The sequence below is a fragment of the Bidens hawaiensis genome, unplaced genomic scaffold, assembly GCF_021521415.1.
Source record: "Bidens hawaiensis isolate Kalapana, Puna unplaced genomic scaffold, B.hawaiensis_p1.1 tig00047580_1, whole genome shotgun sequence".
Taxonomy (NCBI): Eukaryota; Viridiplantae; Streptophyta; class Magnoliopsida; order Asterales; family Asteraceae; genus Bidens; species Bidens hawaiensis.
Window position 1 is genome coordinate 76,376 of NW_027506044.1, and position 12,037 is coordinate 88,412.

Below are 12,037 nucleotides of genomic sequence, written 5' to 3' on the forward strand. Positions count from 1 at the left end.
CTCTCTTAATATAAAATAAAATAAAAATTACAAATTCAAACAATACAAGGTATGCGTTTTTTTAAACAACCAACAAAATTAGAATGTCTAGATATTCGTCCGTAATGACTTAATGACAAAAGGTATTCATTTAAATCTCGAATATTTTCCCAAGATTTAAAATCTCAAATTTAATTAGAAAATAAATTCCGCTACATAAATTCAAACACGACAATGTATATATATCAAAAACAGATATAGAGATTATCCGAAAGAGATGTTAGATTTTTTTTAAATAAAAGATAAATTTAAAGCATTTTGATTAGGGTCAAGCTAAACGTACCTCTTGGTTGCTTGTCATACTCCTCTTCTGAAAAACCAACTTTCATATTACCCATTGAAATCATATAATTACCAAATTAGCACAAAAATAAGGATTTCATAATACTTTTTACAAGTTGTGTTTTTTTTATGATTTCGAGTTTAAGGTTTCGGGTTTAGGGTTCGGGTTTAGGGTTCGGTTTTCGGGTTTATGGTTTAGGGTTTCAAGTTTAGGGTTTAGGGTTCGAGTTTAGGGTTTTAGGTTTTCGAGTTTCGGGTTTAATTTGTAAAAGATAAAGAGGTAAAATAAGGATATTATAAATATCTATACTATTAAAATTTAAAAAAAAAGATATAATAAATATTTACAATATCAATACTAAAAAAATAAATTGATAGTAATATTTGATAGTTTTTAATTTAATATATGTAGTGGAGATTATTAAGTGAAAAAAATGTTGTAGGGACCAATATGTATATAAATAATGTTAAGAGGTAATAGTAATTTATCTAATAAGTTAAGGGGGTGTATATTTAGTAAAAATGGTGTAAGAGGAGATACGTTTAACAGCACCCTTTAATTATTGCTTAAATTACATGGATATGAACATGGAACTAGCATAAATGCTCTAACATAAGCTTTCGAAATTTACAATGAAAAAAAAAACTAACATCTAAATAAAACTGAAAGTTTATTATTGACAAATGATATGTATATGTAATATTCAAGATTTTCTTCTTACTATCCCTCTAGATGGTTAGACTAGTATATGTCTGTAGTGAAGTATTGTACTATCCTGAAATATTAACCCATAATTCCTAAATTTCTGGTTGATGAGATATACCATGCTTGTCACAATGTGTGTTTAGACTCGCATGGGGAGCACACGGTGCATTGGAAAAAGCTCTCGGGTTTCAAGTACCGACACGATCTAGTTAGGGATGTGCTCTTTGACATATTTAGACGGGCTGGAATTTTTATTAAGAAAGAATCACATTGATTTGATTTTCTAAATATTGTATATTTAAACCATGACCATATATACTAATCTTGAATATTTCACAAGGTATTTCCCATATTTTTGCTTTAAATATGTCTGGTTCAACTAGAATATATCCCATTTATTTACTCCCAATTAGTTTAATGCGCAATCTTTAAGCATTTATAATCGCAAGTTCGTAACACTATAAATAAACCATCACATCTTGTCATCATATACATCTACATCCTACACCTGAAACTAATACAATACTTCAACTTCATTGAGAGTTATGGGAGGAGCTGATAACCGAAGATCACCGGCGGCAAACAACGGCAACAACACCACCAGAAACCTACCACTTGACCCTGTGATCAATCTAGACCAGTAAGTCTTTAATCTTTTATAATAAAAAATACAAAAACATAATAAAATTTAAAAGATACATTGAAACAGAGGTAAAACGGATAACAAGTGTGTCGATACCTTTTATAACGCATATATAATATTTTTTTTAAAGAAAGTTTTGAAATTTGTAGTGGGGACCCAACAATGTACGAAACTTTTTGGAAAAAGTTAGGGGATGAATGTACGGTTGTGATTAAAGGTTATGAATCTTTAAGTTACTTTTCTAACCCTAAAAACCCTTGTTGGTTTCTCGAGCCAAAGCTTGAGGACTCGATTAAGTGCCTACATGATGCGGTGGGGAATGCAGTAACTGAAGGTTATTCCATCGTCGTTGGGACTGGCTCAAGCCAGTTGCTACAAGCCGTGCTTTACGCGGTCACGTCACATGACCAACCTAGCCAGATCAATGTTGTGGCAGCTGCCCCTTATTATTCAGTACGTTACAAATTATTATTGTTATTATTATTTTATAATTTAATACTGTTTTAATATTATTTTATGCAGTCTTACCTGGAGATTTTGGATTTGGTTAGATCCGGATTATACAAGTGGGCAGGTGACGCGCACGAGTTCAATAAAAATGAGCCGTATATTGAACTCGTGACGTCACCAAATAACCCTAGTGGTGTGATCCGTGGCCCTGTGGTGAACCGAGATGGCGGGGTCTTGGTTCATGATCTTGCATATTATTGGCCTCAGTACACGCCGATTACTTCTAAGTTAGATTTCGACATCATGTTGTTTACCGCTTCCAAATGCACTGGGCATGCCGGTTCGCGAATAGGGTAGGTCCATAATGTATTTACAGTAACAAAATATTTATAAGTTGGGTAAGACATTATTTATAGTAACAAAATAAACAATTTGGGTAATTAAATCATGCTAAATTATTTATGGTAACAAAAAAAAGCATTTTTACAGGTTACATAACTAGTTATATAATTGCAGATTTGCATGCATGCATCTTTTTTCTTTCCCAATACTATCTGATAATTAAACACTACACAACATATAAGGCCGTGTGTTGTTGGTCGACAAACAAGCAAAAATGGGCCGGGCTTTTTTTTGGAAACCCCCCCCCCCTCCCTTCCCGACAAAGAGGCGATTTGTGGATGGGGGTCGATAATCGAGTTCTTGTCGCCCTGCATGTGTTTTCTTTTATTATTATTATTATTATTATTATTATTATTATTATTATATATGTGTGTGTGATATATATATATATGTATATACATATATATGATACAACACCATTACACCCCTGTAACAAAAATCCACCATTTGCTGACTATGCGTCACATTGTAGCCCCTTTACTACACATAGCCTAAGTACATGGACGAAGCTTCATTAGGGCTGGGGGTGCCCCCCCTGTTTTTTTTGCGCGGTAGTGTAAATTGACCGTTTTTCTGTCCCAAAATTTGTATACGTAGTGTAAATTTACCCATTTTATACCGAAAATTTGAGGGCGGCCCCCTTAGTTTATGATTTTTATAATACATTTTGAATCCCCCCTTCCCGGCGCGGAAAAACTCGCCCAAGCTTCGCCACTGCCTAAGTATAATATTGTTTTAATAATTTACATGATTCTCTACTTGATTTTATAATTATGTTTTGAATTTATAGATGGGCACTTGTTAAAGATAAAGAGGTGGCAAAAAAGATGACAAAATTCATGGAAGTGAGCACAATCGGAGTAGCGAAAGAACCACAACTCCGGATTGCAAAGATCTTGCAAGTTGTTGCGGATCGATGCAAACGTTTTGGATCACCGGAAGGCGATAACTTCTTTGAGTTTAGCAAAAACATGTTGGCAAAAAGATGGGAGGTGTTAAGAGAAACAGCTAAAAAATCCGAAATGTTTATTCTACCAAAATACCCTTTACAACATTGCAATTATTATGGAGAGATCACTCATATAAATCCAGGTAACAAGTTAATTAAATAATAAATATTGGCAAGTGACAACATGCATTGTTTGTCACAACATGCATTGTTTGTCATGTTGGAACTTTAAATAAATTTATGTGAACTGAAAATTATTTAATTATGGTGACAGCCTTTGCATGGATTAAATGCAAGGATGAAATTGAGGATTGTGAGAAGTTGTTTAGGAGTCACAATATATTAACAAGGAGTGGAAGGAGATTCGGGTCGGATCCCGGGTTTGTTAGAGTTAGTATGGTTGGAAGAGATGAAGAGTTTAATATGTTCATTGATAGGCTTTCCAAGATTCAAGATCTTTAACAATGGTGATAATTAAGGATGGGAATCTTGGTTAAGGTTTATATATTGTTGTAGATCCAGAATGTGAGGTGTTTGACTACTAAGCCACCCTCTTTAAAAAAAACATGTAATGTTTAATATGAATATGCCTAATGCTTATGTTTTGAGTTTATGAAAAAACAATGCTACATATAATATCATGCAATGGTATATTGTTTACTCTTTCCATGATTGGCTATTTATGTAACTTAATTGGACTAAACAATTTCAATTAGAGATTAATTACTTATTTATTGTCATAAAAGAAAAAAGATGAGGCAACTTACAAGATCGAAGCAACAAGCCTGAAAGTACAAATAATAAAAAATAAAAAAAAAGACCAACTATAACATGAAGTTCTCAAAGTTAAAATTACACAATTTCTCTCTCCAAACTTTTCCTATACTTGAACCATAAATTGAGTTTGCTTTGATGTTGTTAACCAACTTTATTCATGGGCAAATCTCTATTGTTGAAGATATCATTATTTCTTGATTTCCACATCATCGAACATGTGACCATCGAGATTGTTTGAATTGCCATAAACTCTAGAATCTAGATGTTTTTAAAATATATTATATACTATGCCAAATCACGCTTGTTAGGCTCTTATTCATCGATATTTTTAAAATGCATGACCTTTTTGTTAATTTGTCCAACCATAATAGTCATTCTCATGACCTCATCCCCCCCACCCAGACACACGCGTCCACACACTATTTTTCTCGCCAACATCCTTTGATATTCCAAGGACATCAAAATCAAAGTAAAATTACCTAGTACGGTTAACAAATTTGAAAGTAAAATTTGTTGTTAAAATATGCTACCACCGTAAGTAATGGCAGTAGAATTGATTGGGCTCAAAGCCATGGCAAAAAGATGTGGACAGAGAAGATGAACAAATGGATAAAAGTTAATGTATATGGGCCGTTAAACTGATAGAGTATTGGTCGGGTTTTGGTCTCTGCTTTGGGCCGGTAATAATGGGTTTAAATTATTGAGGATCTTGGTAGGCCCGATAGGTGTCTTACTTCATGGGATGACAGGATGTTATGGCTAAAATGTGGATATAGCTATAGTATATGCATGAGACCATGAGTCTTGTAATTAAACTCATTGCATGGATCTTGTCATGTTATATTGTCTTGTTTAATGTTTAACTCATTTGCGACAAAATACCCATGAGCCGATATTTTTCGTCCTCTTGATACTTTGTTACATTAGTAGTTAGAATAGTATTTATTTTACGATTACTACGATTCATATAGATATGAAGAAATCATAAAACTTTTAAGTAAAAACAAAAACCATTAGAATGTATAAGGACCTTTATTACTTTAGATATCTGGAGTAGATCTTAAAGTATGAGTTATTATGGAAAAGACTTTGTGAATTTACTTGTGGCAACTACAAAGATGGTGCATAACATGCCACAAAAATAATTAGACTTTGTGCTATCTAAACCGTTTAAAACAACGAGTCTAATTGTTACATGTTTAACCAACATGTTGACCCACCAACCCGTCTGACATGTTTATACAAACATGCTAAACCGCTCATGTTTGAGTTACACGATTATAAGGTTGTCCGAGTTAGGATTGATATATAAGAGCCGTGTTCTTGTTAAACAAGTCAACCTACCAACCTGACCCAATTAAAAATATAAAGAAAAAAGAAACTAGTGTTATTCTTTTACCATGCATGAGTAATTAAGTAATTCATTACATCTCATTTCCACTTTGATAAGATGGTAAAGATATAAAATAAAAGGTTACAAGTTCATACACAATAGAATGCAATAATTTAGTCGTTCATACAAAATAATAAGTTGATTAGGTTTAACTACTTTTAGGCGGTGGTGGAGTCAAGTTGCACTTGTAAGGTTGTCTATAGACCCATGTCGGTGGCGGCGGTGGTGGCATCAGTGGTGGTGAGAGAAAAATACGATAATTCCAAGGTCGACTCGCCCTTGGTGCCGGTGGTGAACCTCTACCAACTGTACGAAAACTCGGATATATGCGGTCGAGTGACGTCGATGGTGGCGGTGGCGGTGGTGGAGGTGGACAAGGTAGCTTGTAATGAGGTGGTTGGCCTATCTTCGGTGGTGGTGGTGTTGATGGCAGCTTTCTAAGCATTCTATTTCGTCCAGAAAATATAGTTCCTATAGATGTATAGAAGAATTAGTTTTCACAACTACCATATTGCGGTCAAGGGTGCAATTGAGCTGAGCTACTCACGAGTTACTCGAGATCGATATAAAGGTAAACGAGCTGAGACTTATCGAACCAGAGCCCAAGCCTCAAATAAAACTTGTTTAGTTATCGAGTTTGACTGTTTGAGCATAGTGTATTTTTGAGTTTTAACTATTTTAAACTTGCATGCATTAATTCACAATTTAAAGTCGAGCTTGAGACAAACTTTTGCTACACGAGCTTCAACAGAGTTTAAGCTCATTTAAGGTATTCTCAAAATATATAAAAATAATTAAATTTTATATAAGTTAAATAATAGATGGAACTGATCCTAAGCTAAGCTCAAGCTATAGAAAATAGTTTAAATCAAGCCAAACTTAAGCTCGGGCTCTCTCGTTTACACCCCTAATTGCGGCTTGGCCTAAAAATCAACATAAACGATAAAATTAAGCATGAGTTTACCTTGATTTGGTTGGATTGAAGCAGAATCTGTTTGAAAAACATTATGAATGATGAGAATCACAAGAACTATAGCAACATGTTTTGAGTCAAAGGTTGTTGTCATAGTGGTGGTTGAAAATGTTATTGTTTGTTTTAATTTCTTCGAACCGTCCTTTAATAGGAAGTAAATTGTTGTGGGGACAATGCCACACATTTCTAGGATTTTTAATGCCAGACTGATTTGAATTAAATGTATTAACTCTTACTATGAATAGCAAAGCTTGAACATTTTGTGACCATGTTGATAAATAAATAACATTTCCAATCAAAAGACAGAATATGGTGACCTTGCCCGCCCACCAATGAAGAAACCTGCAAATGAGAGAACCTCTGGCTCGACACAAAATAGATTGCACTAGACAAGACTCTAATTCACTACCTTTCTTAAGGAATGTCATAGAGCTACCGTTAAATCAGTTGGCTTTTGATAATGTATTATTGTCAGATATATTGAAGAATATGTATAAAACATAAAAAAATTGAAACGTCACACAATGTATCCGACACCATACCACCCCCCCGGTTCTTCTGCCATACACAAACCACACAATGTGACATTTGCGGCTATCATGCCCAACATCACCTAACAAGCTAACACTTATCTTTTATGGGAAGAGTGTAAGGAGCAAGATGAAAGAGACAAACCTGAACAAGTAAACAATGAGATTGCAAAATGGCTTTCACATTTCATATTTATTATAGGTATTATGGGATGGGTAAGTAAAAATAGCAAATAATCTAAGTTGGTTGTGGCTTAATAGTAGAACACTCACTTTACAAGTAAGAGGTAGGGAGATCAAATCTCACTATCACCAACTTATATAGCAGATATGAGGGATGACCCTGGCTTGCCAGGGTTCGAGTCCTGATCTCACCCGGTTTTACCGGCTCCTCGTTGTCGTGCCGTTTGGCGGGCGTGGGGGTCGGGTTTTATCCGGTGAATCCCTCAACAGGTGGACCGCTAGGGGCTCCGTCCGTCCGGACTAGTGGCCGGCTCGGGCTACCTTTAGCCAATGGGGACCGCGTACGGGGTACCCGACGTTAATTAGTTGGTCATTAAAAAAAATAGCAAATAATCATTAGGTAAAGTGAGGAGGAGTGAAAAGATTATTATATTATTAATTAATAATTTAAAAAATCAAACAAACAAGCATTCACACTCTCTACCTTTATGGCGGAGTGGTGTTCACGCAAATTTCAAAATTGAGGGTGTTGGGGTTATACGAACTAACATGGCTCTCTGGCGGTGGCCTTTCACGCCCTTCAACGAATAGTCTTAACAGTCTTTCATCATTAATATCTACACTTGATCTAGGTTAATATCTATCAGTTAGGCTATGTGTAGTGGAGGGGCTATAATTTGGGGCGTTTTGCGCCGTGATGAGAATTTGTTTTTGAGGTGTAATGGTGTAGGGGCTACAATAATAATATAATAATGATATATAAATATATATATATATGTATATGTATATATATACCACCCACATATTAATAAAATATTAATATTCTTCAAACCTTTTCAGGCGACAAATAGTCCCCGCCCCCGCCCCATTTCGCCCCAATTTCGCCCAGGGGGCGGTGTTCCACCCTAATTTCGCCCCAAATTCGCCCACTTTCTCGCCCACTACGTTTGGCCTTAGAGATGTTATAACTTATAATCTTAGTTTAAACTTTTTATAATTAATCAACTTAAGATATTCTCAAACTCATATTCTATAATATAATCCTTGTGATTTGACTTTCTCTTTGAATGTATGCGCTAAACACCAAATTAGCAAAAGTCAATGTGATTATAAGAAACGACAAAGCTTAAAATTGTTTTTATTTGTTTTCGTAGACAGCCCGTGGTTTGATCTAATCGAACCTTAAACTATTAAAATATCTATTATTATTATTATTATTAACTATTATTATTAAAATCAAATAGTTGTTGATATTATTATTATTATTATTATATGTGAATTAGATGACTTTAACATGTGTTGACTGCATGAAATGATTAGATGAACATTTCCTTACAACTCTTTTTTGGTTTTCGTTAAATAAATGGATTAACGTAGTCAACTTTAATGTATTACACTTTCAAGTAAAAATTTTCTAGTTATTCACATGTTGGTACATGGGTGGTACAGTAAGGCCATGAGGTATACTCTAACCTTTATATAGGTTAAAATGACATGTCACTTTAAAGACGAATTAACCCACTCCCCACTTGTGTTAAAGTGTGTTAAAAAGCTCCATGTGTTATGTTTTTAACGAGTTAAAATGAACAATATATATTAATTACTAATTGATTTGTTGTTTTAATTATGTATTATTAGGAGAGAGATGAAGTTAAATGAGTTAAACCACTTCCTTTGGATGACATGGAGTTAAAAGGAATAATTTAGTGATGTGGAGCTTATGTGTAGTTAAGAAGTGTTAGAGTATACCTCATGGCCTAAGTGGTGCCGTGGTCATCAAATATGATCGATTTTATTTCAGCTGATTTAAATCAATCTGTTTTTCTTTATTTTTGTTTATTAACTTTTATTTTCGAACAACAAATTTTTACCCTTAAATATCATATAATTTTACACTTTGTACAATTTGAACCCACGTCACTTTTGTAGGTAGCAATCATTATACCACTAGACCATCATGTAAGTGTAACCTTGATAATATTATAAACACATTTTGCTAAGAACTAATCATTACAACTTTAATTAAAAATGGTTAAATTAGTAACTTCTAATTGTGTTGTATGAGTAATTTTTTAAATAAAATATTGTGTTGTACTGTAATCATACTTTTTATTTTTCCTAAATGTATTACTTTGTTTACCTTTTATTTTGCAACTAATTTCAGAATTTGTAAATAAATAAAATTATCAGCCATAGCGGCCCACACCACACAAATTGGTTTTATATAGGCCAGTGATTACTCTAATGGTGGGTTAATCCATGATGGCCCAGGCTTGTCCATATTTTGACCGGACTCTATTTATTATACAATAGGTTACGCGCTACAACGATACCGTCCTATGTAAATTTCTTTTTCATGGTTTTTGATTAATGTAAAACACGTGTTAATATTCTTTTAGACATATCTTTCATGTTGAAATAGCCGAGTATGAGTACCGTGCCGTACCAAATCATACCAAAATCGACGAAAACCCCCGTTGTGCAACATGGATGATTTACTAACTATACTTACAAAACCACTGTCATCATAATTAACAAGCTAAATTGGATAATCTTAAGACTGCCACTAGATTTCTTTCCCTTCAAAATAATTACACCATAATATACTAACTTAATGATAGCTAAAGATTTACAACCTAACCATAATAACTACCTCATATTCTTCAAGGTGAGTATGACACCTTTTGAGAAGGAACAACACCAACATGATACATAATAAGTTGATTAACTGCTTCCACCACCAGCTGCCTCAACTGAAAATGTTGACCAATAGTTGACTTATCAACCCCTTCTAAAGTTGTCAAAACCCTTGCCTTCACAAGTGCCTCACTATTTCCATCATGCATTGCAAGATAACACAATAACACCAAAGCATGATGTTGTGTTCTATCATCCCCTCTCAATAATCTCATTAAAGGAGTCACACCATCGAATTCAATAATCGTTTTCGAATGCTCCTGACAAAGAAAATTATCAGGTGACACGAATTTCCCCAACGCTATTGCGGATTCCGTCACCACGTCAGGGTTTTGGTCACTTAGTTGTTTGACCAACGGGTCAATCACCCAGGTTTCCCTAGCTGGGAAAGTCATGGCAAGTGACCCAATTGATCTGATAGCTGGAATCTTGATTCCAGCTATCTCAGAGTGGTGGATCAACTTTAATAGTTGATCCACTACTGCTTTTGCAGCCGGGGAGATAGTCCTGAAAGCCGATCGTCTCAGGTCAGGATTTAACTCTGCGGCTGCTGCTATGTCCATCACATTCATCAAACAGTTGGTTTGCAGCTCACCAGTTTCGGTTTCTATAAGCTTAGCTAGCACTAATAACCCTTTCGTGTCGGTTAATATCCTACAATTTGCAAGATTACCTCTAGAAAGCATCCATAACGCCCTAGCACAAATTGTTTTAAGTTCAATTTTCAATTCAGACGGTTCATTTTCCCTCTCTTTCCTATTAATTGACCACGTCGTTGCAAAATTGGACACCGAACCATCATTATCAAGTGATAATAGCGTAACAAGAGGTCTAATTGCATTCTCTCTAGCAAACGCCTCTTGCGAAACCTCATCGTTTTCCGCCATTCCCGCAATTAACCTCGCAACCAAAATATGTACCCGAATTGGGGACTTTTGTAACGCTTGTACAATAATTGGAACCCCTAATTCACTAGTGATTAATCTAGCTATATCTTGATTATCCGCAAGGCTAACAAGCGCGTTAGCTGCCGCAACTTGGGCTTCCGGTGTTGAAGCTTCCTTCAGAAGCTTCAACAAAGGCGGAAGCCCAAGTTCTTCAGCTATAATTTTCTTGTTCCTATCATTATCAGTCGCTAACGAACTCGACATCAATTTTGACATTCAGCGGAGAAATATAAAGCGTACAAATGTACGACCAAACCCACGCGAGTATCGGATCGTTACTCGCGATGGGAGGTAATGATAAAACGACTCCATAAGAATCAGAATCATCATTTCTGATTTTTCCGGAGTCGTATATGCTAAGCAACCACTTCATGTCGCCTATAGAGGCGTCAAGAAGTGTGAATAGCTTTTTAAAGTCAGCGGCGCCTACGTGAACAAATACTAGGCGCCGCTGACATTTCCGTACCAGGGTTAAGGTACAGGTAAGGTTCCGTGTGACGTCAGTGAAGACGCGGCGGACCGGGCGGTCGTAGAAGGAGGAAGTGGGGTTAATAATCCGGACGAAGGAGCGGAGCATGTTGGAAAGATGGACAACGAGTTTGTTAAGTTCTAAGCACTCGAGTTTGTGGGATTTGGAGGTGTGTGTTGTGTGATGGATTTGGTCGGATAAGAAGATGGGTAAGGAGAGGATGTGGTTGATGGGTTGGTGGTGGTGGTCTTCGACGGTGGTGAAGTCCATTGGTGGTGGTGGAGTAGAGGCGTGTTGGTCACGGGTAGTGTGATTAGTAAATGTGTGTGTGTGTGAAGTGATTTGGAGTGTACTTTGGTTTTTTTTGTTGATGATGACGTGGGATCAATGGAATTTCTAGGAAGTTGTGTGAGTTAAGGATGTTTTGAGGGTAGAAGTGTAATAGAAATTAGAATTTGTTCCCCATTTTGATTATAAAATAATAAATGGTAACTAAAAGAACTGTTGGGTAATGTAAGTAGGGGTGTTCAATGTTTTATTCAGTTAAGTTACAGACACTTGACTATAGATATAACTGAGTGATCGGTTAAACATAGA

General features: G+C 35.5%; 2 protein-coding genes across 2 annotated transcripts; one reads left to right on the forward strand and one right to left on the reverse strand.

Moving 5' to 3' along the window:
* Positions 1-1,032: 1,032 nt before the first annotated feature.
* LOC143616493 (L-tryptophan--pyruvate aminotransferase 1-like) lies at positions 1,033-4,116 on the forward strand. Its single transcript, XM_077089310.1, has 5 exons — positions 1,033-1,667; positions 1,820-2,123; positions 2,193-2,473; positions 3,313-3,614; positions 3,716-4,116. Exons 1-5 carry the CDS (start codon positions 1,573-1,575, stop codon positions 3,931-3,933), a joined length of 1,200 nt encoding a protein of 399 aa, XP_076945425.1. The 5' UTR covers positions 1,033-1,572; the 3' UTR covers positions 3,934-4,116.
* A 5,874-nt stretch (positions 4,117-9,990) lies between these two features.
* On the reverse strand, positions 9,991-11,175 carry LOC143616485 (uncharacterized). Its single transcript, XM_077089302.1, has one exon. It carries the CDS (start codon positions 11,173-11,175, stop codon positions 9,991-9,993), a length of 1,185 nt encoding a protein of 394 aa, XP_076945417.1.
* Between the last annotated feature and the right edge of the window lie 862 nt (positions 11,176-12,037).